Source organism: Lacerta agilis, chromosome 15, assembly GCF_009819535.1.
Source record: "Lacerta agilis isolate rLacAgi1 chromosome 15, rLacAgi1.pri, whole genome shotgun sequence".
NCBI classification, from domain to species: domain Eukaryota; kingdom Metazoa; phylum Chordata; class Lepidosauria; order Squamata; family Lacertidae; genus Lacerta; species Lacerta agilis.
This window is the reverse complement of record NC_046326.1, coordinates 36849222-36876539: the sequence shown is the minus strand read 5'-3', so window position 1 is coordinate 36876539 and position 27318 is coordinate 36849222. Positions and strand designations below refer to the sequence as shown.

The 27318-nt window shown below is 44.8% G+C and overlaps 1 protein-coding gene across 1 annotated transcript; it reads right to left on the bottom strand.

Annotated features, from left to right (window-relative positions):
- Positions 1–226: 226 nt before the first annotated feature.
- On the bottom strand, positions 227–20708 carry HEATR6 (HEAT repeat containing 6). Its single transcript, XM_033171554.1, has 20 exons — positions 20466–20708; positions 20002–20109; positions 19095–19235; positions 18713–18828; positions 18504–18618; positions 17477–17578; positions 16300–16437; positions 14959–15239; positions 14574–14751; positions 12883–13089; positions 12436–12535; positions 11676–12040; positions 10847–10969; positions 10029–10115; positions 9373–9507; positions 8716–8838; positions 5139–5263; positions 4320–4416; positions 2433–2637; positions 227–1210 (listed from the first exon to the last, which is right to left on the bottom strand). Exons 1-20 carry the CDS (start codon positions 20691–20693, stop codon positions 657–659), a joined length of 3528 nt encoding a protein of 1175 aa, XP_033027445.1. The 5' UTR covers positions 20694–20708; the 3' UTR covers positions 227–656.
- Between the last annotated feature and the right edge of the window lie 6610 nt (positions 20709–27318).

The window sequence follows — 27318 nt, the reverse complement described above, 5'->3', positions numbered from 1 at the left end:
TAGAGGAAGGCCCCCTTTCCCTCGGTTTCTGAATCCTCATATTGGGAGAGGAGGGAGGGTTATTTTTGTTCATTTAATTAATTATTTTAATTATCTAGAACTTTCTGATTAAATTTATTAGTTGCCTGGCAACCCGTTTTCTGACCAACCAATAATTTAGAACCACTAAAATCCAATAAATACGGTGACTGCATATAGGAAAGGAAATGTTTATTAGTGACTCGTAATTATTAAGCACATGACCCATTTATTTTTCGTCAGAACAGAGTTGGTGACTGAGAATCTTACTTACCAGGTTCTTTTTATTTGATATGAATTTGTGTTTGGCATTTAACTCCCCTTTTCCCTGACAGTATTGGACACTCTGCTATCTCTTCCCTTTCCTTTAATGCCTGTATCTTCCACCATTGCGCTCCCCACTTGGGGAAAGAATTCTTAGTAACCTGAAAGTCTGCCCCATCCATGTCAAAGTGCACTGACTCGTCTACAGAAAGGGGCTTGATTTTACTCGCTGTGTGCTGCTACTGCTTCTGAGGGACCAAGGCAGTCATGTCTAAGATCGCTAACAGGAAGACTCAAGGCAGTTTTATATTGCCAACAGCAAAGCTGCCTTTTGCAGCACCCAACAAGATGCCCTCTGCTTAGGCCACATTCCTTTAAGCTTCTGAGAGTCCTGTGGCACTGTTGTAGGATTCCAATATGTCTTCTAGATAAGCTACTGTCCCCTTTTTCTTCGGGCATCCTTCCAACAGCTCCTCGATACTCCGCACATGCTCAACAGCCCTTTCCAGGAATTTGCTCCTTTCGGTAAAATTCTCACCTATCCCCACTTCCTCTTCGGAAACTCCAGATTCCAAATACTGCAACATGTAGGATCCAATTACTTCTCCATGCTCAGCCACCGCCTTTTCGATGGCCGGCAGGTCCACCTCGTCTGCCAGGCTCAGCAAATGAAGCAGAGCGTGGCAGAGCTGTGTCCTCAGGCTGGCGCTGTACTTGAACTCCAGGAAGTCTTGGGCCTCCTCGCTTCTCTGCAAGGCCACGACCAACGCACTCCAGATCTGGGAGAACTGTTCAGGGGTCCCATAGCACTTCCTTTTGGCTGGCACCGAGAGGGCCGCGGCTGATTTGATGCGGACTTTGAAATTCTTGCAGGACTTGACAACAGAGGTAAGGGCGTTATAGGCCTGGGCAGTCCAAAGGGCTTCTCCTAAAAGAATTGGAACCAGGAAAAAACAAGGGCCAGGAAACTGGTTAAGGTGCTTCACAGCACACAATCTGCCAAAAATCTAAGAGACAGATGGGCTGTTTTGGGGGCTTTTTTACTCACAGAATGTAGAATTGCTGCAATAAATGTCTAGCTATTGTTGCTAGATAAATGACAGCTGCGCTGGCTGCCAATCAGCTACCAGGCCATGTTCAACGTCCTGTTGTTAACATATAAAGGCCTGAACAACTCAGGACCAGATTACCTGAAAGACCACCTGCACATGTTCACTTAGATCACCAGTCTTCAACGGGTGGGTCAGGACCCACTAGTAGCTTGTGGCCTGATCCAACGTGGGTTATGACAGGAGCACTACCACAACGCGAAAATGTGGTAAAAGGTTGAAATGGGTCCCCAAATGGATTTTGGGGTTAAAAGTGGGTCCTGGGTCTGAAAAGATTGAAGATGCCAACTTATGTCACCAGGGAGAAATTCTACTCATGGCGGCACTGCACGCTACAGAATATCATAGGGTGGTGACCTGAAAACAGACATTATCTGTTACTGCCCCTGTACTTTGGAATGCCCTTACTTTCTGCCGTATGTGAAGCAGTAATCACCAGTTGCTTCAGATGTTTTGTGAAGACTTTACCATTTTTGCTGGGGCTTTCTCTGGTCTAGAAGACCAGGCCCTGATTTATTTGTGCAAATCTCCTGAACATCTGATTTACTTACCTTCATGGGGTTTATAACAAGTTTTTTTTCCATTTTAATGTATAATGTTTTCATATTGTACGTAAGGTACATGGCTTAAGAGATTCTCAGAATATTAAGTGCTTTTGAAATACTTTTAAGTAAAATAAAAATGCAATGAATAAATGGAATTTCAGAGGCAGTGTGCCACTGAGTAGGGGCAACAGGAGTGGGGGGTCCTTTAAAAATACTTTGAGCCTTGATAATGGGTTTCAAAGAGGCATCCAATTGGCCACTTTTGGAAGCAGAACAAGATCCTCAGTATGATACAACAGGGGTTTCCTTGGATTCTTACACCATACTGCCTGTGGTCTGTAGACCAGGTGCCTTGAAGAGACAAGAAGAGAAATCTCTGCCAATATCCATTCAAAGGACACATGATCCTAGGCCTCATTTTTGCACATCCATTTGGGATCAATAACATACAAGACAAACGAGGCACAGAAACATCAAACCAATGTTTTGCACTCACCCAGCGGCAAGGCAGGATTTTTGAAGACGTTCCCGAGTGCGTAGCAGGCGTTCCAGCAGACCTTCATTCTATTTTCACTCTGCACTGTAGAGATCAAGGCATGTACGGATTCCTCAATGGGTTGGCTGAACCTGGGATTAGCAATCTGAGATGGCTGCAGAAAATGAAGGAGGTTTCCAAGGGCACGGACAGCATTGCTTTTCACCTGGAAGAGAGATTTTGAAATTCTGGTATGTGCAAGAAAATGGTTGCTCCCACTGCCTTCAGTCACAGATTTACCCAGGCTGTAAGATGACCAGCTTTGCCTTCTGTGTCACTGTCTTGGGCCTTTAGGTGACTGAGCATCAGAAACAGAACCTTCTCGGTGGTAGCGCTGTAGGTCTGGAATACTCTCCATTCGAAAATCTATCCTGCTCCCTCTGTGGCTTCTTTTCATTGTGAGCTAAAAACAGGTTTTCCCACCCAACTACTGCTGGTATTTGAATTGTGTTTTAGATTGCTACTTTTAACTTAACTTTTGTGTGCGTTTTAAAAAGCTTTGCTTTATTATATGTGCAAAGCCACGCCAAGTACCTATGAGCTGGAGTAGAAATAATAGTTCCACACTCCATCTGGTGTATCATGCAAAGTTTGGGAAGCAGCTTCATTCCATGTTCCTTAAACTGAGGGGTGCACATATTGAACCAGGTTCAAATTGCAATTCGGCCCCAAAACTTTTGGGAACAACCACTCCAAAGTGAAACTACCCCATAGTGTTGCTAAGACTGTAAAGAGGAGAGAAATGTTTCAGAGGGACAGCCACATCAGTCTGCTGCAGCAAAACAAGAAGTCGCATAGCATTTACTAATTTTTGTAAACCTCTCTTTTCTGTAACAATCAAGCAGTATATAAATTTTGATAAATAAAGATAAATTTAAACACTAACAAATTTATTATGGCATAAGCTTTGTGAACTACAAGCCAGTTTGTTTATTTGGCAAGACTGATATACTGCTCAAACAACAAAAACATCTAAGCACCTAAGAACAGATGAAGTTGACTTTAACTCTGATGAAGTGAATTTTAAACTCATAAAAGCTTATGCCACAGTAAATTTGTACAGTCGTACCTCGGTTTACATACGCTCCGGGTTACGTACTTTTCGGGTTATGAATTCAGGTAACCCGGAAGCGCAACCCGGAGCGCGCACAACATGCGGATGCGCAGAAGCATTCTGCGCAGTTCGCACATGCGCAAACCGCTACTTCCGGGTTTTTCGCACGCTTGTTCGGGTTGCATACTTTTTGGGTTACGAACTGTAACCCAGAACCAATTACGTACGCAACCCAGGGTACCACTGTATTTCAGATGCCACAAATGCTGGAAAGATGGGAAATAAAGAAGCCACAAAACCTGCCCCCTTGTGGCAAGAGGTTCATGTTCGGAAGTGCAAAGAAGTGCAGCACCAGACTTCACATTCCCCTGAAAAGAACCGATTTGGAGCTTGCTTACAATCATAGATGCTTGCCTCTCTGACAATGCAAAATCCAAGCTGGAGGAAGGAAACGTCTTGAGGAAAATGTACTACATTTCCCAAAACACTCCAGCACTTAGTCTATGTGGGACGACAACTACAGGTCCTGCTTTCAACTGCAAAGTCTCACCACTTCAGCCAGCCAGAGTGACATCACTGCCCTCTATGAATGCACTGGTCATTCCAATGCACTCCTGTTCTGGTCCTGGCTGAATGGTTAGGTGGATACCTCAATGCGTCTAAATAACGTAACACATTTTGGCCACCAGCTCTGGAACTCTTGGCACTCCCAGTATTTCAAGTGTGTCTGAATCCAAGCGCTACACACAAGTCCACAGTACCACCAAATACAAAGGGATCGTCAATGTACTTGCCTTGTCTTTGTCCTTTGATGCATCAGTTGCTGACCGCAACATTTTCAGAAGCAGCAAGTCTGAGAATTCATCCTGGAAACTTTGCCCCAACAACTCCCTGCATTCCCAAAACGGGAAGGGGGGGGGATCAAATAAGGAGAGATCATAATTAGAACTGCTGCAAGAAATGCACACATAATGCCCATCTGAGTAAAAGACAAAACTCAAAACCATGTCAAGTTAGCAGAAGACAAAACAGCAGTGCCCTTGGATTGGCCATTTCAAATTGTGCGAAGGGAATCGATCATTAAATTATGAATCTATTGATTGTTCTTCTACGCACTTCTACTTATTGCTTTTTTAAAAAAAGTAAAAAATGAGTGATGTAAATTGAAGCCTCAAAATCAGATTCATTATAGACTACCTGCGCAATCCCCGCAAACACACACACACACACACACACACAATCTCATTAAGACAAAACAGCAGTATCAAAAACTAGGCTCTGGTATGGGCAGGTAGTAGAATTTTAAATGCCACTGGGGCAACAGCACACAAATAGGCTTGTGTACCAAAACCCATCTTGAAGGTTGGTATCTGAGTCAAACCACTAAAGGGAGAGGACAGGGCCTTCTCTGTGGTGATATGTCAGCTTTAGAAAAAACAACAACAACCAGGTGTTATCTTTTTGGCACTGAGTAGAACTTTCTCACTTTCCCAAACACTCGTTTCTTTTAAATTTAAATTTTATGGGATTCAGTTGCTGTTTTTCCAAATGTCATTTAAATAATGATTTAATAAAATGTTTTTTAAAAAGGCCCAAAGGAGTTTGCTACATACATGTTGATGATCAGAGTGTCTGTCAGGTTGCCCAAGGACCAAGCTGCTTTGGCACGGACGTTTGGAGAACTGTCACAGAGGGAATCCAGGATTGCGTTGGCTGTGTCCGCAACGAACATCACATCCTAAGGATAGATATTGACCATTTTTTTCGGTCCACTTGATTTCACCCTCTTCACCAGGAACCCTGCTTGGCTGATTTTATATATCACAACCCAGCAAGGGATTTTTGTAGGAGTGTCTAGCTCAGCTGCCACAGAAGAGTGTCTGGATACATTTGCAGCTTAATTTGCTTCCACGTGAGGCAGTGATGGCCACCAACTTGGATAGCTTTTAAAAGAGTATTGGCCAAATTCAGGGAAGGCTATCAATGGCTACAAGTCACAATGGCTAAGTTCTGCCTCGACTGTCAGAAGCAGTAGGCTCCTGAATGCTAGTGGCTGGAAACCACAAGCAGAAAAAGAGTCCCTATAGGCATCTGGGGAGAACAAGATCCTGGACTAGCTAGGCACTGGCTTGATCCACCAGGCTCCTCTTAAATTCTCCTGCTGGTTGTCACTGGCTGAGCATTCATACCCTGCTTCTACCTATGACTGGCCAAGCTACTCTTATGGTTACCCATGAGAGGGATGGGGCAACTAGAGAGAACTGACGGTCGAAGAATTGATGCTTTTGAATTATGGTGCTGGAGGAGACTCTTGAGAGTCCCATGGACTGCAAGAAGATCAAACCTATCCATTCTGAAGGAAATCAGCCCTGAGTGCTCACTGAAGCTGAGGCTCCAATACTTTGGCCACCTCATGAGAAGACTCCCTGGGAAAGACCCTGATGTTGGGAAAGATGGAGGGCACAAGGAGAAGGGGACGACAAAGGATGAGATGGTTGGACAGCGTTCTCGAAGCAACTGCGGGAGGCAGTGGAAGACAGGAGTGCCTGGCGTGCTCTGGTCCATGGGGTCACAGAGTCGGACATGACTAAACAAACAAACAACAAACAACAACAACAACAACAGAACAGGGTCTGGACCATGAGACAGGACAGCAAATGGGGGCAGAAGAAGAAAACTGAAGAGCAAATAAGCCAGCGGTGAAGCTGTAGCCCTATGGATGTTGGTCTAAAACAGGATGGTGGGCGTTGTAGTCCACCAACATTCTGTCTCAAAACAGCTGTTGGCTACATTTTTTCAAGAAACCTACAAGGGCAGGAAGGCAGTATCTCTTCCCTATTTATCCCCAGCATGTGGCAGTTATGCTGACTCTGGATATGGTGTTCATTTTATTCCTCTTGGAATGGTCACTACTCCTGTGGCAAAGTTGGCCTAGTTATTTAAGCTTTTAAAAAGCCAACCTTCCTTCAGCTTCGTAAAGAAGCCTGCGGAAGTTACTAGCATGCAAACTTTAATATGCTGCTAATAGCCTGAATTTCCATGTTGGCCATGAAGGAAAGGAAGCCCCCTACTCCTTGGTTGGCATGGAATCACAGGCTACTGGCCTCTTAGCAGCAGGTTGGTGGAAGAAGAATGGAGTGGTTCCCTACATGGAGTTCCTGGTTGCCTATGACTACCAGGTGCATCACTAAATGCAGAGTTGGCCTTCCTCTACACATTACGGACACTGTATTACATTTTATCCAATATACCCCATCACCTTGATTGATTAATTACTGACGGGTTGTATGAGGTGCCCAAATTTCACTGGTCTCCTGATACTACAAGGGCCTCTGAGTACATTTTCATCTAATTGGTGCTCCAGCTACTTAAAATCAAGTGCAATTACCCCAAACCGCTAATCTTATCCTTTCACTAATCACAACCTATCATTAAATTAATTGCTTCTCAGTACTCCCCAGTGACCTTACAACTCTAATCTGCTCTTCAGTGTCACGCTCCATTTGTCTTCTCCTTTCTTTGCCATTGCTATTATTCATTTAAAGAAAAAAGCCACACACACACTCTCTTTTTAGCTTCAGTTGTTTGGGTGTTTAGCTTAGCAGTGCTCTTTTAAAGAGCAGCCTGCTTACTAAAGGACTTGCAAACATAGACTTGACGTTCTTCACAGAAATGCTGATCTCAAGCTGTGCTTTGAGAACCCAAAGGATTGTCAAGTGAGTAGTTATACTCAGTTATATACAGGAGAAATTTATAATATCCACGTCCCACCCACGGAGAAGAGGGACATTTGTCCAGGACCCAAGTAGGGTGATGTGTAACTAAACCTGTATACTTGCTTCAGTCCCATGTTGAAGGAAGCTAAGAGCAAAAAGGTCCAAGAGTTGAAGAGGCTGAAGACATTGGTGCAAATATAGCAGTGATTTTATGGGTGGCTTAATTAAGACTTGCAATCTGCCCTTCGTGGCAAAACTGACAGAACTTGCATTTGAGGGCCTTTGAACCCCTTTCATTTTCTATGCAAGTCAGAAATTCAACATGGACATGAATGCATTTAAACATTTTCATGGCAGTGAAAAAGAACCATAAAACATTATGAAGTGCATGAAATTTGCAGTTGTAAGGGTTAGTGTACAGTCGTAATTTGGTTCTCGAACGGCTTAACTGCCAAAACCAATCGGCTCCCAAATGCCACAAACCCAGAAGTGCTCTGGTTTGTGAACGTTTTTTGGAAGCCAAACATCCAACATGGCTTCCGCTTGAGAACAGTAAGCTCCGCTTGAGAACAGTAAGCTCCTGCAGCCAATCGGAAGCTGTGCCTTGGTTTTCGAATGGTTTCAGGAGTCAAACTGACTCCTGGAATGAATTAAGTTCGAGAACCAAGGTACCACTGTATATGCATTTTGTACGTGATACAATTTAAATGACCCACAGCGCATGTTTAACGTTTTGTAAATTAAAACGCTGAAGACTGATTTATAATAGGACAGAGAACTACACCTGTCAATGCCACAGCAAAGTGAGAGACTGAACACACTAGCAGGCCTCATCCTCTCATGGAACTCACTGTCGTAAGATGTGGTGCTGGCCTCTTGTTCTGACAGCTTTAAAGGGGATTCAGCCCTCTTCTCATCCCTGAAGTTGCCTATCTAAAATCTATCTTCCACTGTCAGAAATGTTATGGACCTGAATACCAATTGCTGGGAATCTCAGGCAGGGAGATCACTATTGTGCTCAGGTCCTGCTTGTGGGATTCCAAATAGGTATCTGGTTGGTCAATGTGAGAACAGGATGCTGAACTAGACAGGTCATTGGCCTGATCCAGTGTGCTCTTTTTAAGCTGCTGTTGTTGGACTAGATGGGCCACTTGCCTGGTCCAGCAGGGCTTTTGCTATGCTCTATATTTTGTAAATTATTATTCTTATGTTGAGTGAAGAATTACTTATTGTCTGCCTTGGAATTCACTGGGTGACCCTGAGTTTAGGAGTCTAGTAGCTCAAGGTTAGATGGTTTCATCTGCGTGGAAAAAGCAGAACAGCAAAAAAGCCCACAATTCCCCCCCCACCCCCACCTAGTAAGTTCTGTGGGCTTATTTACAAGGCTAGACTTAACAACAGCACTGTTCCCATTTCATAACAAGATACAGAGCAAAACCAAAAGGAACAGAGGACACAGAGATCAAGCTATGACCTGCTGGAGAGACGGGAAGACAATGTAGACCCCAAGTGCACGAGCGGCAGCAGCTTTCACCAGTGGATTCTCACTGTGGTTGAGCCCAAGAAGAATAGTGATGCAGAGGATTTGCTTGTCGTCCTGCCCATCAGCAAAAGGAGAGAAGTCATCAGTCAAACATCACGCAGCCAAACTCATTTTGTTGAAAGGGTTTCAGCCCAGGGTTAAAACGGTTAAACAGAAAACAGAAAATATGGAAGTCTTAACAGACTGAAGGTACTGCCAAGGGATTTTAAACAAAGTCACAGTGAGCCACAGTAAAGGCATCATGGCAAACCACATTGGAGGGTTTGTATCCTGGTGTCCAGCAGGGGTGAAGAACATGGAGCCCAGGGGAACCTCACCCTGAGCCACACACCTCTGCGCAGCCACAACCTCTCACCCCAGGCCATCCCTTTCACCAGCCTTGAATCACACCCCTCCTTGAATACTTTTTGCCAGGCTGGAATGTGTCTGTGGTCCCTGACAATGCTGCTTCTTGCTTGCTTGGGATGACAGAGAGGTAGAAACCAGCCATCCTTACCAAGGCAACGTTTACATCCATTGCTCCACCCACTTTTTGCCTCTTTCATTCCCACAGGAATACTGACATGTAAAGCTTAGCAACATGCTTACCGGGAGACGACTGAAAGCTTCTGGTAAGATGGAAGAGAGAGCATTGCAAGAGCTAGTCTGAAGTGTTGGATGTTGGGCATTTTGGAGTGCGCCCAGTAAGGGTCCATTCAGCATTCTAGTCCAGAATGTTACAACCTTCAGGGAAAGCAAAAGCCTGGTTGCAGTTATAACCCCTAGGAGTCTTTCAGTAAATTGCTACATAGAATCACAGCACTGGAAGAGACCACTCAGTCAATGCAGGGTGCAATGAGAGCATCCCTAACAGGAGACTGTTCAGGCATTGTCTGTTAAATACATCCAGTGAAAGGGAATCCTCCAGTTCTAGCTGTAAGGAGGCTTATACTAAGACTTCACCAATTTCTGCTTCTTTGTAAGTTTCCATCCATTAAGTTCTAACCCTGCTGGTTAGAGTAACAGAGTATAAGTCTGTTCCTTCTGTGTGGAAGCCACCTTAAACCAGTAGGCATAATATCATGTCTCCCCTTAATCGTCTCTACTCCTGGCTAAAGATAGCCAGTTTCTTGCCAACTACTCCTCACAAGAGGTGGTTTCCAGACCCCTCACCCATTAATTTATTGCTAAACAAAAGATCTACATTCAGACACTATTTCAAAAGCTTGAAAAAATGGAATCAACCACATGCATATTATACACACCAGGTCGACAGGCACCCGTTGATCTGCAGTGACAGCCTCATCTGACTTGTGCTGCTGTATTATACCAACACCAAGCTCATCCAGGAGCTGACAAAAACACACACACATACAAGGAAAATGAATAAACTGAAATACACCCACAAGTGTATGGAACAAAACATCATGCGGCCCCAGGTAACTTTCTTACTGATCTGTCTTATTGATCAATTCTCATTCTCCCCAATTTAGAAAATAAAAAACCTCCAGGAAAAACGACAAGGCAGTCACAATATATATGTTGCTGTGGTGTCCTTTAAGTGTTGTTTTTCAACTTATAATATGGAAGATGCTGTTAGCTTAACTGGACGGCCTTTTCAATCATGGAATTTAACTTGTATAATGCCCTCCACACAGATGCTCGTCTGACAACCACACAATAGTGTTTTACCAGCCAGGTGAAGAATGCTCTTCTGTTCTTACAGGTCTCTTAAACACAATGAGTACAGTCATCTGGTATTTTTAGATGCTTGAACCAAATTATTCCCCTTGCAGGTTTTTAGATTTTAGCTGCTCTTCTTATGCTGTTTCTACACACACACACACACACACACACACACACACACCAGTGTTATTTATAAATTGGTGTTGCTGTCTTTATTGCCATTTCTTAAATTTTGATTTGTTATTACACGGGTTTGTAAACTGCTCAAAGAGCTAGGCTGAATATATATGGATTTAATGAACAAAAAAGTTCATTTATCTGGAACCAAAGAAGTTTGGACAGAAGCTATTTTTTTACCATACAACACCAACATTGGACAAACTCTACAAGCTCTTACCTTTGCCCCGTGGAGCTGGATGGATGGATCTGTTTCCTCCATGCACTTACAAGCCACTTCACCAAGCTCTAGTAGATAGCTCTGGGAGACTGAGAAATACCCCTTGACAAGTAGGGCTAGGACCTGTAATAGATAAAGATGGAGAGAAGAGCAACTGATTGTGTCAGATGAACATAGGCAACTACACTCCTCCAGCAGTAGGAATCCTCTGGGTCATGGGCCAATCCTGGTCTGTCGGTAGGGCTGCATCTACACAGCTATAAAAAACGCTCCGCAAAAAACTGTTTTAATGTTCACAATGGAAAATTTCATAGTGTTCCGATTCAGCTCTACACCACCATCTATTGTCACAGTGTTATAACACATTTATAATTTTTTTAAAAAAACAAAAACTAATGTAGCTTAGTCCTGGGTCTAATTTGGCCCACAAGGCCATTCCCCCAAAACCACACCCACCTGCTTATCAGCTAATGTCACTTGAAATGTCACCTGATGGGCAGGAAGACAGGGATAATTCCTGTATTGGCTGCACACATGCCTGTTCTCAGTGCGCACAGCCAGAGCACCATAATGTAATAGCCCCCTAATTGAGCAGCTGACAAGTTGGGGGTGAAGCCTGATTCAGGAGGGGTTTTTGCATAGAAACACCTGCTAAAACGGAGGAAACTTCATTTTGGCAGCACCTTGCAACCAACTTCCCTGTGACATCAGGTGGGTTGGCATGTGCTTTCCGACTGAGCTATGGTCTTCAATGTGCCAGAGGACTCCCTTGTTTTAACTGTACCAAGAAGGTGGCTACCATTCTGGTCATCTAGCCTCATTGACGTACCTGCAAGGACTCCAGCCGAACTGGAGAGGGTTCGTATATGCTTGTGGCTGGCAGGCAGCCGGTGTCGCTATCTGAGTAGCTGTCTTCCTTGGGCATCACAACCAGAGAGATGCAGAGATTTAGGAGCCAGCAGGGCTCTGCTGGTTCGTTCCCCACAGCAAGGGACTCCTCTCCTGGAGCTGCTGGGGCTTCTTTGCGCCATTCAGGTACTCCAGAGTGTGTAGCTGAATGCGGTATGGCAGATCTGCCATCACTGTACCCTGAAGAGCTGGGCTGCTGCAAAAGGTGGCGAACCTCCGGCAAAGGAGCCTGAGCCGACACAATGGCTCCTAGCAGTGTGAGGCTTAACACTCGAACGTTAACATCTAGTAGAAAGAAACAAAGAGCACCTGTGAGGCAGCAGAAGTAAGGCCAAGGTCAAGCCACTACCTTGTATGCATTGTATACTCTGGCGTCATGGTAAGTCTTAAAATGCAGGGATCAGCAACTGGAAGCCCTAGGGCCAAATGTGACTCCCCCTGGCTATCCCCCTGTTGCCAACCCAAATGGGGGGGGGGATGACATCTCCAATTCTTGGAGCAGAAATATTTGATACCATTCCCCAGGGTTTCTGGCAGAAACTGACAAGTACAGCGCTGGGTTTCAGGCCATAATTCAGCAGACAGTTTCTCAGAATGGAAGTTTAATACACAGAAGACCATTAGCATGCAAGACTGTGGCGCAAACCCACATCCCAAGGAGAACTGGGACCTGCACATACCTTTGTGTCTAATGTATGGCTTTATCTGGTGCCATACTCTTGTCAGCAGCCCAGGCTTTAGACGGCTGTATGGCGCATTCGATACCAGATTGGCAAGGCACTGGAAAAGTGCAAAGAAAAGAGAAGGTGTTAGCTTCTGGGGGACAAGCCACAAGCCAGGCAAGCAAGTCACTTAAAAAATAGACACCATGGATGTTTCTTGGGCAGTAGTACCTACAGGAGGGCTGTCTTGGGCAAGGACTAGTAGCAGTAATAGGCTTAGTATTTATGGTTGTCTGTAGATTAGCAACAAGAGCATAGCCATCATGGCTAATAGCCACTGATTATGAGAATCTGCATAACAGCTGGAGAAACAATACATGCTGCAAAAAATACTTTTAAAACCTGCTGGCAAGCAAACTAGTAGAACTGACAACATAAAGGGAATTCCTGCAGGCAAAGGTTTACCTTGATTATTTGGGTGAGTGTCTGGGAAGAGGATTCAGCCACCAAGGCCAGCAGCAGACAGCGGTGGAGCTCTCGGATGCTGGATGCAATGGAAACCGAGAAGGGTGTGAAGGCTCTCCTGTGATCAACTGCATCTTCAGCAATGGAAAGGAACTGCTTGGAGCCTTCCAAGATGGCTGAGAGAACTTGGAGGGCACAAGCCCGTGTCTGGAAAAGGGAGGGATTCATTTCATGGGAAGGACAATAGCTCAGTGGTGAGGCAAAGACCCTACAGGCAGATGGTCCTGGGTTTGATCCCTACCATCTCCTAGTTAGAAGGAACAGAGATCAGACAATGGGGTGGAAGGAGTTAATTAGCTAACCTGTATATATTTACCTGAATGTATTGTTAGTCCAGAAGTATAAAAGAACTTTTTAAGCTTTTCTGTATGAAACATCTCTGTAAAAGCTGTGAACTTTGATCTGCAAGCTTTGCCTTACTAAGTGTCTGGAGATAACACAGAGAGTAACTGTCCTTGTACAGAGAGGAACTGTTGCCTAGGTCAGAGATAGGGTGGCCTTGCTGGAGTGCGCATGAACCAACTCAGGGCTAAATGTCCTTTTGCCTTATATGTCCTTTTGCCTTATATGTACAACAGGAAATGTACAACAGGAAATGTTCCTTAAATGGACAAGGATGTACAAGAGGCAGAGCCAGAGAACTGTCTATAAGAACTGCCTGGAAATTGGCTAGTTTTGTACTTGCTTAGCTGTCTGAACACAGCAGGTACCTCTGCATGCAGGAAATAAATCTTTCTCTCTCTGAAGCCAGTAGCCTCAGGTGTCTTTCTGCTTCCATGTTTTCTCACCGGGCGCAACCATGGGAACCCGTAGGGGCAAATAAGGCTCCAGGGGAAAGACCCTGGAAAGCCATGGCTGGTCAAAAGTAGACAGCTCCCTACAACTTAATAATAATGATAATAAAATAATATTGCTTACACATTAAAATGGCTTCTAAGTGGTTTGCGTGATCAATTATTAAATCCATGCATAATTAGAATACACAATAAAACAATCCTGTTATAAAGTGTTAATAGTTTAAAAAAAAAACCACACAATTAGATTAAGTAAGACTTTCCTTGAACTTGGGACTTCCCAAACAGGTTTGCCTTCAAGAGGCAGTGAAATGCCAATACTGATGAGGCCTCTAATATTTCAGCAGGGAGGGCGTTCAGCCCAGACACCGAGGTCCAGCTCCGAGGGCGTTCTGGTAGTTCCCTCATTGCAAGTTTACAGGAAACCAGGTAGAGGGCTTCTCAGTAGTGGTGCTTGCCCTCTAGAACACCCTCCCGTTAGATGTCAAAGAGATGAACTATTATACAACTTTCCATAGACATCTGAAGGCAACCCTGTACCAGGAAGCTTTTAATTTGTGATTTGTGTGTGTGTTCTTTTATATTCTGTTGGAAGCTGCCCAGTGGCTGCGGAAACCCAGTCAGGTGGGAAGGGTACAAGTAATAAATTATCATTATTACAACACTGGGGCCACCAGTAAAAAAGCCCACCTCTGTGTTACCACAAGGCACAAGTGCTGGGACCAAAGCTGGGTATTCAAGGGATACAAAGGACAGGCAGTCTGACACGGACAGGTTGGATAAACTAAGAATGAAAGTCCGCCAGTGAAAGTCCACAACCGCCAGTGAACGTCTTACCTTTGGAGAAGGATCTTTTAAAGCAATAGTCATCAAGGATACAGACTGTGGGCTTCCTATTCCAGGCACATCAGGAACGAACGCTGACCAGTAACCATAGAGGACTTTCTTCTCTATCGATTTCACAGTGGAAAGGAAGCAAGTTAAAGCCCCTTGACGAACTTTAGCTTGGAAAGACCTTGCACAAAACAAGAGAATACATTTTTAGGTGCACAGAACAGATAATGGATTTAAAAACCTGGATTAGATTGATTTTATAAAAAGTATTTATATACCGCTAAATTATAAAAGATATCAAAGTGGCTTACAACATCAAAAAGATAAAAACCATGCAATAATAGTGTTAAAAATAATCTAAAAGTATACCTTATAGGCTTACACCAACCTTGTTTTACTCTGCATCCCCCCTTCAGCATCAGAATACTCCGAGTCACTGCTGCTAATTCTTTTCCAGCCCAAAGCACTCAGAGGTAAATGGTCATTCCCAAATGACGAGTGTATGTCACTGGAAGCTCGATTCCAGACATCTGAATCAGGATCTTGCAGTGCATCTCCATGTAACTTCTGCTTCTCTAGTTTACCTCCTCTGTCACTTTCCGGCTGCCCTTTCAGCTCTTCTTCCAACTTTCCCTTCTTCTGTTTCCCTTTGGGCTTTTTCTTCCTGCTCTGTTGTTTGAGAAGATAATCATGTACAGAGAAGGATAATCAGAGTTTTGGTTTTATATAACGAAACAAGAATAATCTGCATCAGCAGCCAGAATACATCAACCTCTCCTAACCTCTTTGGCACAATTTAAGGTTTTATTCCTGCATGCCTAAGAAAGCATCTTGTTAAAAATGTCATTCATATACAAAATTTGATCACTGATATGTGAGTAATGCTTTTCCTGAGTGCTCAAAGAGCTTAAAACTTTTGCCCAGAAATCGCGATGACTCTGCAAGGGAGATCAACATTATTAACTCCAGACATAATGGAAAATATAAAATGCAATGTCACTTTGAATCTGGCAACAATCTGACTAAACACAGTCGGATGCAGTCGGATGTACAAGGAATCAAGGAGAAATAACTGGCTACCAGATTCAGTCTAAATCTACACACACACACCCTGTATTACAGATGAGACACTGTGACCAATAAAAAGTGCTTTGGCTGAGCTCACCCTGTACAGTGAGGTGCTATTTGAAGCAGAGGCCTCTAGCTCACAGCTCATGTGGTTAACCATCACACAACTTTTTCTGAGGAAAGTCTGCTCCCTTTCAAAGTAGCCAAAACTTTCTTAAAAGGGTAAAACCAGACTCTTTGCTTATTCCCTTCAAACTCCCCCTCAAGCCCCACCTTTGCCAAAACCCCTGATTCCAAGGCTCTGTGGAAACTCAGCCTGTAGTCATCTGTACTGAAACAATAGCATAGCCCACCCATTAGCCTGCCTCACCTTCCCCTGAACTTTGTAAACCCCCATGCATTTAGAGATTAATGATTCTAGACAAGCATTCAAACCAGGAGAGTTCATGGCATGTATTTTCACTATTCTATTTTATAGATGGCCTCCTGCCCTTCCTGTCCTCTGTCGCAAAGTGTCCTTGCCTAGACATCCTTAAAATATGGTGAAGCAGAGGCCAGCAGGTGGATTTAAAATGTGCTCAGTCTGTGCTGATCCAGCGTTTGAACTATTTTTAAATGGAAGATCTACACAAATGAAAGATCAATACAAAAATATGCTTACCCCAGTCATTTTAGCATTTCTCAGGTCTGACTTCTCCTGCTTGTCCAGTGACCTGCTGTCATATTGAGGAAGTAATGCTGGATACAAAACGGCTGGCATTTCTATGTTCAGTCCAGGAAGCCCATGGAACATGCACTTCTAAAATGAGAAATAACACCACACCCACCATGAGAATTGCATTATTTGGTGACAGCAAGTCAATACTCAGTGGGTCCCTTCTTTTTGGAAATGGTCTACTTTAGTGGCTCCAGACAAAAGCTGCCTTCCTCTTTCTTCAAGGTGTCTCTGGATTCCTGTGTCATCCCTCTCTCCTAATTTTTTTGCTAAACACTCCTAGATTGACTTCAAACTTATCACTATACATTTTTTTAAACACCAGCTTTGCTACTCTAAAATATTTTCAAAGCATGCCAACCAAATCTATCCATGCAAACTCAGCTGATAATGTCCAACTAGAACCTGCCCATATAAGCTGCAGTCAAATGTAGTAGTAGTAGTAGAAGAAGAAAGAAAAAACAAACAAACAAACAATGGCTTATCCTAATGGGAATTAGCCTAACCTCTACCAGAGGCTCACATGTTCCCTCTCTCCCCTCTGGAACAACCATAGAGAAATCAGAAACGTTTGCTTTCATTTTAGGTTAGCCAGTTTAGCCCTGAACTGTGGCTAATCTTAACTATGGTTTGTTGAAAAGGTTGCTTTAATAATCCATGGTTTAAAATTGACTTGTTTCAAATGACAATAGATTAACCAGTTTGCTGATTAAAGTGACACAAATGATAGTTAATAAAAAAAGGAAGTGAGAGTTTTCCAAGTCCTTGCAGCTGCAGTAAAGGAGAGGGGTCAGAGCAGCATTCAAACCTGGGGGAGGGGGGAACTAGGCTTATTTCTGTCCTGATACACCAGGCTTCCCCAACAGATCTAGAGAGAACCATGTTTGGAAATGCTTCGATACACTATAGTTTTATCATTATGTCCAAACTCAAGACAGAAATCTAGTCCTAGAAAGTGAAGGAATTTCAAAAGCAGACTGCAAGGATGGAATGCAGGAGATTGAAAGGCAGGATCTATTGCTAAGACAAGTATTTGCAGTGCAGATTATGAGTAGCATCCTGGCCAGAAAGTTCACCTTCCTCTATGACAAAAGGGATAGGACTTCCACTTTAAACAAGTCACCTTTAATACAGCAAGAAGGGAACCCAGATGATCAGTTTGTGTCAACTTCATCTTCCCACCATTTAAGAGTAACTGGATTCCTTTCAAGGCGTTCTGCAGCAACTAGAAGACCGGGGGGGGGGGGGGAGGGGGGGGGAGAGAGAGAGAGAGAGGGAGAGAGAGGGAGAGAGAGAGAGAACAACAACATTATCAACTTGGCACTGTCTGAAGTCACAATGTTGTAGCACATGATACAATTAGTGTAAAGCATTAAATTTGATTAAATTTCATCTGCAAATCTTTCCCAAAAGCCAGAAAGTATTTCACAGCACCACACCCAAATTTAGTCACAAGCTCAGCATGTGGCTTTGACCAAACAAGAATCTTCAGGCCTATGATACAGGACTGCACATTGAATCAATTTCAAAATGTTATCAGATTCTTCCACCGGCAAGATCTGCAACATTAAAAATAAGAAAGTAAGGAGAGTTGGCCAACTAATTATGAGTTCCAAGCAAACTCATCGGAGAGGGATATACCGGTAACTCTGAAACAGAGCATATGCATTCCATTATGTCATCCCAGTTCCAGTTAAGAGATTTCCTGTACTTCAGACAAGGAAAATACTTCTTTCCAAGAACCTGGAACACTTTTTCCAAAACATCGCTGCAAGGAAAGCTGATATGCTCCTTCAGCAATAGGTTGACCACAATTAAAGACAGGCACAGAGAATCTTCTTCAGCCCAAGGGCCACTTTCCCACATGCACAACCTTCTGGGAGCCATATGCCAGCAACAGGTGGAGCCAAAACAAAAAGGAGGCATGGACAGAGCAGGTCCACAAACATACATGTATGTTCAACACACATGCAGACTCTTACCCTGCTCCAAAGCAATTAGGCTTGGGAAAAGGAATTTTATTGTTAAATAAAAGGGACATTGCTGTAGGGCATTGCTGCATTTTACAGTTACGGAAACCATCCCCAGAAGTGATCGGGAAAGTTGCTACTTACCAGTGTGTCTCAGACAAAAGAGCCACATTTGCTTACCATGCAAAAGGTGATGTCATCCACCCCAGATCCTTTTGAAGACTGTAAGACACTAAGGAAAGTCTGAAAGCAGAGTTCTCTGTAAGGTTCCTCCAAACATGATTGCCCAGGTGTGCTAAAAAACAACAATAAGCAGTTAAACCCAAATCAGAGCAGGCGAGAACATCTATTACAGAGAAAAAAGACACCACCAGAGCAGCTTTCCTTACCTGAGGCAGAGATTTGCCATGCCAAGCACTGCGGCCCTCTTGAGCTCGGTGTCAGTCTGAGCAGGGCTGCTAAGTTGCACCAGAAGTCCATTTTCTCCCAGCAAATCCGGAAGATACTAAAAATTTAAAATACCAGTCCTCACATTGCTAGATACATGATCCAATTATTATTATTTAAATAAAAATGGCTTATTATCTCATGATATCCTGAAGCCAAAGTGCATGAAGGTGCATGAAAGATAAAAATAGAATAATACTGAGGGGCCCCAACATGACATCCTCAGACACACACCCCTTGGCAACTGCTAAGGCTCCCTGGCCCTCCATCATCCTGACACCAGATGACTGACATGGGAATGGCTCCACCTTGTTCTAAACCCACCTTTTGGCACTTAGATCCAGTGTTGTAGACAGAAGCTGCCAAGGCCTGCAGGATTTCAACATGCGTCCAAGTGCTGCACTGCTTCAGCGCAGAGATAAAATAAGGCAGAAGGTATTTCAGACTCTCCTCATCAACTATAACCTGCGATTGTGTAAAGAAATTGTTTTAAACCTCTATGACATCTCACCTTACCTTTTCCTAAACTAAAAAGTCCCAAACCTTTTCTCATATAAGAGTTATTCCAGCCCCTTGATCTTATTTGTTGCCCTTTTCTGCACCTTTTGCAGCTCTACAATATCCTTTTTGAGGTGAGACCAGAACTGCCCACAGCACCCCAAACATAGTCACATCATAGATTTGTATTGAAAGGAAAGTTATGAAAAAATTATCTAACCGTCCCTCAACATGGTCTTTGCCTTTTTCACAGGTGCCGCATAATGGGTCAACATTCTCACAGGGTTATTCACTGTGAACCCCAAACCTCAGACCACATTCATATGAAGTTAGGACTTCTTGCCTCAATGTGCATAACTTTATACTTGTTCAGGAAACTACCTGAGATCAGACTAGTTGTCCACCTAGCCCAATACTGCCTGTTCCGACTGGCAGCAGCTCTCCAGGCTAACCAGCAGAAGCCCCTCTCAATCACCTGCTCATGATCCTCCTTATAACTGCAGGTGCTGGAATATATGCTCTACCAGTCACCTAAGGACGCTTCCCATTTCAGAGAACTCGGAATACTGCAATAAATACTGCAGCGCAACAACCATTCAGTTCTCTGGTCCCAGAGACAGCTGAGCAAAAACCACGTGGGGGCAGGAACATTGCACATGTGTGTGAACGCACACCTAGCTTCAATTCACACACTGGGGAGTAGGGGAGGCCGGGGTGGGAGAAATTTTCTTACCGGAAATCTGTTAAGCAAGTGATGAATCAGCTGGCAAACTTTGTTGACAAGATGTTCTTGATTAAGTTGGACAAGCTTGCAAGCCTGAACGAGTAGTTCACAGACATCCTGCCAAATAAAACACACTCAAGATTTTTAAATTTTTATTTTTAAAACTGAATTTATATACCGCCGTATACCAGGAGGTCTCATTCATGCGTTTCCAGTTGGCCTTTCCTCCCAAGGAGCTCACAACCCAACCCCACTTCACCTTGTATCCTCACGACGACCCTGCAAGGGAGGAAGGAGGAAGAGAGACTGGCCCATCGTCAGTTGCCCAGCCAGCTTCATGGCTCGGGGAGGATTTGAACCCCGGTCTCTCCCGTCCTGAACTCTCCGCCCTCCCCCGCCCGATTACCCCCCGCTCCCTCTTCATGCTCCCCCGCCCACCTCTACACCCTCCTCCTCCTCCTCAGCCCCCTCACCTCCGGCCTCGGCGCCCCCGGCCCCGCTCCCCCCGGCCCGCAAGTCTCGGAGATGAGCTGGTCGAAGAGCAGGTGGAGCTCAGTGCGGCGGCCGCTGTCGCCTCCCGGGACCTGGCTGGCGTCGCCCCCAAGCCGCAGGGCGCTAAAACGGGCTAGGTAGCGCTTCAGGAAGGGCGCGGATTCAAGCCCCGCCGCTCCCTCCCTTAGCGTTGTGGCCTCGGCCGCCATTTTCCCACTCGGCTGCCGGTTGCCACGGCGACGGGGCCGCGCGGCCGGAACTTCCGGTGGAGAATGGAAAAGCCGCCATTAGCCGTTCCTAGAGTCTCAGTGGGCGCTGCTCTAGGCTGCGACGTCTCTGTGGTGGAAAGCCCCGTTTGGCCAGGCGTTGGAATTCGCTTCTCTGGACAGGCGCTGCACGTTCTCGAGCGCCCCCTGGTTGCAGCTCGGCATTTAGCTCGTAGGACTTAAGCCTGAAAGTAAGCAAGACACGAAACTACGGTATGACACAGCTGGATATTGCTGGCTGGGGCTGATGTAGTCTAAAATGTCCGGAGAGCAGCTCATTGGCAAAGGCTGGCACAGACACTCAATGATTTTGGCGATCGCTGTTTCAAGTACCTCGTAGAGAACAACTAAGTTTGTTCTTGGTATGAGCTTTCGTGTGCGTGCATGCATGCACACTTCTTCACAAGTGTGCATGCACACGAAAGCTCATACCAAGAACAAACTTAGTTGGTCTCTAAGACGCGGGTGCGCTGACTGGACCTAATGGTCAGGGGTCCCTTTAGCTCAGTACTTAACATTTACCTTTAAGGTGCTACTGGAAGGAATTTTTTTTATTTTGACTATGGCAGACCAACACTGCTACCAACCTGTATCAAGCGCCTCGATTTGCACAGCACATTATATGCATTGAAATTGTAACACAAGCTTCTGTTCTGGAGGGTGGGTGGGAAAACACTATGAGCTTCAGATTAATCTCCCTGTATAATCTCCACCATCCTTCTGCTGAGCCTTAAATTATTATCCGCTACATTAAATATTTTTATCCCTTCACCATCCCCCTAAATTGTTGTCTCCCCCCTCCTTTTTTTGCTCCTTGCATTTTCCTCTCACTCCCTCCATGTTAGTCACAGACACACAGACAAATGTATGAAAAAGCAAAACAAACAAAACACCTGGGTATACTTGCAACCATCTATCTGCCTAAAAGCTGCAATTTTGCCTTCACAACACGGTGCTGCTGATACTTCTCTTTTGCACAATGTGTAAACTCTGGATGCTTTGTGGCGGCTGTATAAACTTTAAATTACAAAGGCCATGATCCTTGCCAAACTGAATACGTTTTTTTTCCCACATCCCTTTGACTCCAGTATGCTCAGGCTTAAAACTCCCCCGGTAGATTAAAAATGGGTGCTTCATTTCGGCTGGATCTGCCCTGTTCCCCCCCCCCAAAGGCAGCAGAAATGCCATACAGCCTCTCTCATCATATTTCTGCGAATGAGGGTGGGCATGTTTGAGAGGGGGCAGTCCTCTAATTGAAGTTCTGTCCGTCCAAGTATCATTTCAAGACCAAGTAGGGCCTACCCTAAGAAGGGGTGGGGTGCTGAAGAACAAAAGAGGTGTGCTAGATCAAAGCTGTTCTAGTCCAGCGCTCTGTTCTCATGGTGCCCGACCAGATGCATCTGGAAAGCCTGCAAACAGGATCTGCCTAACATCACCCTCCCCATTTGTGGTCCTTAGCAATTGTTATTCAGAGGCACACTGCCTCTGACCAGTGGAGGTGCAGCGCAGCCATTGTGACTAGCATGGGCAGCACCAGGGCGGTGGTGGCAGGGGGGAAGCACTCCCCAAACAAAGAGCATGTGTCCCCATTTGCCCCCCCCCCCCGTGTTGGACTCGCCCTCCATTTCTCCTATGAAAATAGGGACGTCCTATTCCATAATAAAAAAAATATTATTTACAGCCCGTCTATTTGACTGAGTTGCCCTGGCCACTCTGGGCGGCTTCCAACTTATATAAAAACATAATGAAACACTGAACATTAAAAAATACTTCCCTATCCAAGGCTGCCTTCAGGCATCTTTTAAAGGTTGTATGGTTACTTATCTCCTTGGCTCAGGAGTCGCATAACTCCATACCCTGCAACATTTCTCTGAAGGTAAAATAAAGGTAAGGTAAAGGGACCCCTGACCATTAGGTCCAGTTGTGTCCGACTCTGGGGTTGCGGCGCTCATCTCGCGTTACTGGCCGAGGGAGCCGGCGTACAGCTTCCAGGTCACGTGGCCAGCATGACTAAGCCGCTTCTGGCAAACCAGAGCAGCACACAGAAACACCGTTTACCTTCCCGCCAGAGTGGTACCTATTTATCTACTTGCACTTTTGACATGCTTTCGAACTGCTAGGTGGGCAGGAGCTGGGACCGAGCAACGGGAGCTCACCCTGTCGCGGGGATTCGAACCGCCGACCTTCTGATCAGCAAGCCCTAGGTTCTGTGGTTTAACCCACAGCGCCACCCGCGTCCTGTCAATGGTAAAATAGGGACATCCTATCCCTAAGGAAAAAGCGGGACCTTCCATGATCAAATCAGAAACCGGGATGGCTTCTGTAAATCCAGGGCTGTCCCTGGAAAATAGGGACTCTTGGAGAATCTGCTGGACTCCAGTCATTAACATATACTGTTACTTCTCTTTCAGAGATCTTAACTTGGGGGGTCACAACTGTGTTGCCGCCCCAAAATTTGTTTCTGGTGCCTTATCCTCCATAACTTTTTCTCATCTCCTTTTAAAGCCATCCAAGGACAGTAGGATGACTACACAAGACGAGCCAGGTAACTTTTATGAATGAATGAATGAATGAATGTGAAAGGGACTGTTCATTCATTTTGCACGATTTCTCAGCTGTGACTCAGTGTGGCAAATCACAGCCTTTGTGGTTTGTGTGGGAGCCTTGCATCTTAATGTGGCAATTACCTTTCCAATTAGTGTTTTGTAGTGCACGGAGGTGTGCATTCACAAGCCTCTGTGGTGTGACTGCGGCACACCCATAACAAAGAAATCCTTCCTGCCCTGGGGAGCACCTTTCCTTAGAAAGTGGCATATTAGTTGTTTTGGTTAGTTAAGGCCCTTGTTGGATATTTCCTGCTTTACTGGCTGAATGACCACCTCAGGCCCTACATCTCCACTGCATAGCAGCAGAACACATGCCAGGGGGGAAATAAGGAAGAATGGCATATGGATACGAACAGTTACACATTTCTGAGCAGTGAGAGACTCCAGGGCTCAAAGTGCTCTTTTGGGGTTCGGTTTCCTTGGAGTGAAGGCCAGCGGAGACTGTGATGTATTTAGGATATAGGCAACTCCCCATTTAAGCACATTCAAGGCACATGTTTTTTTTCTGTTTCCTGGATGTTGTCACCAGCTCTGCTCCTGGATTTGATCTTGGTTCAGAAGAGTCCTTCGGATGAGATACTGCTCCATATCAACAGGAAGGCTGCCAGAACCGCCACTGACATCAGCTGAAGCTTTAAGAACTGTAACTTTAGGGACTTGAGCTTGCTTTTCCCTCCTCCCTCCTCTTCCTTTTTCCTCACGTCTTCTTTTCTTTCTTTCTTTTTTTAAGATTGCGAACCTGAGAGCAAGAACCGTCTTAGAACTGACATTTTTTGGAAGAGTTCTCTTTTCGCTCATTTAGTGGTGTAAATGCTGTAGAAACAGATAGATAAATACATTTCCAGGCTATGCCATCTCTGGATTTTAGTGGGAACTGTGGCCAACTTTCTTTCTGTTTTACTTCCCAAGAGATCTGTTTTGGGGCCTGAGACTGAAACAGTGGGTGGGCTTCTCAGAAAACAACAAGGAAAGCATCAAGGCAGGCAGACTCAGGCTGCATACACACAATACATGTAAAGTACACACCCCTCGTCCAAGGGTGCTGAAAATGATAGCTCCATGAAGGATAAACCACCATTCTCAGGATCCTTTGGGGAGAGTGCTTTAAATGTATGGTACCAATTTGAATTCAGTAATGCCAACCAGATTGGGGTCACCACTATGGCCAAATCTGTTGTTCCATCTTTTCGATTTAGCCCTGTATTCCCACCGCTGGAAAATCCTCAGCAAATTATACAAGGATCTCCAGTTACCAAGGGTGGATTTGGGGGTTGTTGTGGGATATATATATATATATATATATATATATATATATATATGCAATTGCAGGCTAAGCACTGCTCACTTTATACAAATGCCTCTGGTTCTGCAGCGGACTTCAAAGGACGTATATGTCATTAGAAATTGCGCAGTTCAAAGGGGGGTGGGGTGGAAAGTGAGCTGTGCAGCACAAGGCAGCTGTCAGGGGAGGTAAAATAGGTCTCTCTCTCTCTCTCTCATATATATATATATATATATATATATATATATATATATATATATATATATGTGTGTGTGTGTGTGTGTGTGTGTGTGTGTGTGTGTGTGTGTGTGTATTCCCTGCCACAACACTTTACTTACCGAATTTTTCATTCATTTTAAGAATGCCTCTCAGGCCTTGTTGGCAAACCATGTTCCTGTTATTATTCATAAAGGAACATCTTGGGTTTTCAGCGGTTGGGGAGAGAAGGCTCATTATCACCACAAAGCAATCGTGCGGCCCCCTATGTTAATGCTTCTGGAAGGGCAGCAACTCTCACTGAGGTAACCCCCCTACAAACAACAACAACAATATGCAAAATGACATTTGGCAGAGAAACATACTATTTCCAGCCAGGGATGGCCCAGGACATTTTGCTGCCGGAGGCAAAACAGAAAATTCCGCCCCACCACGGCCTCCCCCTCGTCCTTCTGTGGCGCGTTCCTGTTGGCATGTGCCACCCACCCGCCAACAAGCACAGGAGTTGGATCTGTTGCCCCTCCCAGCTGCCCTGAGCCTGTTTGCTGCCTTGTTTTGGCATTATTAGGGTTGCCTATGCAAGAAAGATATTTTCAACAACTTGTGTGAAGTGGGTACTTGAACCAGGCATGATTGACAAGGGCATGTCTGGATCTCAGATTTCCCACCTGACACCACACCTTTTCTGGGACATACGGTACCTATGGTGTTTAGATGATGCTGTGCGAAATGTATTATGGGGAAAAGTGGGAACTCCTCAGAACCCATGTGCACTTTGTTCCGGGCTTTTTCTTCCTTGTTTTGCTTGGATCCTTGCTGCATCAATAAATGATCAGGCTTCCTAGTCACTGTTTTGCTTCAAATTTGCCTGGATGAGGTCTTCTTGCTTGAACCTGACAGATTCTGAACCCACAGGGCTAGACCCTAGCGAAGCTGGGAAATTATTTAAGTATAATTAATAATAATAATAATAATTTATACCCCACCCATCCGGCTGGTTTCCCCAGCCACTCTGGGCGGCTCCCAACAGATTAAAAACAGAATAAAACATCAAATATTAAAACTTCCCTAAACCGTACCCCAATATTTTGTCCATATCATAAGGTACTTCCTTTGCCAAAATGCCAAAGTGAAAAACAAAAAAAAAGACTCAACACCAAAGATTAAAAACGGGATAATTAGTAGAAAGGCCTTGGGCACTTTCTGCATGTTAATGCATGCAGTCTATTTTGAATAAATCACAAACTTGTGGGTGCAGTGTGGAGAACTGAACTGAGTTTCAGTTGCCAGCCTGAGGCTGGAACAATGAGAATAGAGGAGAAATAGAAACTGGTGGATTCACAGATCGCTAGAAAATGGGGAAAGGATGCTGGGTGTTATGGGCCACGGTTTGGAGGAGGACGTGGCACCGAACCACTGCTGATCTGACACCAGACTTTAGGGTGGGAAGGTTAAACGGCACCCACTGTCGTGGGGTCAAGGTGGCGCACCTGCTTCCTTGTATATAATGCTGTTTTTCAGAGTTTAAATTCTAGAGTGCCTTGGCAGGAAGGGGCATATAAATCAAATAAATAAATATCCACACTTTACACCAATGGATGCATTTTACTCACATTGCTTGGCTGGAGGATTGCACTGAAACATTTGGAAAAGCACATGTGTGCTTTTTAAGGTTGGCTGTGTTTCAATTCAGACATCGTTTTGGGAAAGGTGAGCTAGGTAGATTTGCCTTTAAAGGCCAACTGAACCAGATTTCTCCCCATCCTTAATCATCTTGCTGGCCGAGGGCAGAAAGGATGCGTTCCTGCTCACTTTCTCATTATTTGAGTTAGACTTTGTCCGCTGCTCATTCCGCTCTAAAGCCTCTTTCCAACTCACAAAGGGGGGGGCAATGATTAGAAAGCCAAACATAAAATAAAAATAAATCATAGTTGCCATGGTACAGGTGATCATGACCGCTTGAAAAGGTTTCCTTCGCAAGCGGAGCAGCCTAGATGACTAACGAGTATATTACAAAGGAAGCTTTAGGGCAGGGGCAGCCAACATGGGCCCTGCCAGATGTCGTCGGACTACAACTCCCATCGTCCTTCTCCACTGGCCATGCTGGCAGCAAAGATGTCTGCTCGGAGTTCAGGGTAGTAGGTGCAGGCTCTCTAAAGACTGCAACTCCACATGATACGGAACAGAGAAGGGATACATTTCCTCCTCGGAGCAATAGGTTAGCAGCACAGCATCTGCCTTGCAAGCAGAAGGTCACAGGTTCTGTCCCTGGCATCTCCAGGTTAGGCTGGGAGAAACTTCCTGCCTGAAACCCTGGAGGGCTGCTGTCAGTCAGTGTAGAAAACACTGAACTGCATGGATGAATGAGTCCGAGTCAGCATAAGGCAGTTTCCTGTTCTCATGAGGACTCTCCCTCCGAGGATTCCTGGCCTGGAGCCTTGATGTTCCAAATGTTGTTGGACTG

Coding starts and splice junctions, on each gene's coding strand:
- HEATR6 (XM_033171554.1), bottom strand. CDS start 20,693: ATGGCGGCCGAGGCCACAACGCTAAGGGAGGGAGCGGCGGGGCTTGAA. Junction 14,752..14,958: donor GGGATGCAGAGTAAAACAAG/GTTGGTGTAAGC, acceptor GTTTTGTGCAAG/GTCTTTCCAAGCTAAAGTTC. Junction 9,508..10,028: donor AACGGGTGCCTGTCGACCTG/GTGTGTATAATA, acceptor CTTTCCCTGAAG/GTTGTAACATTCTGGACTAG.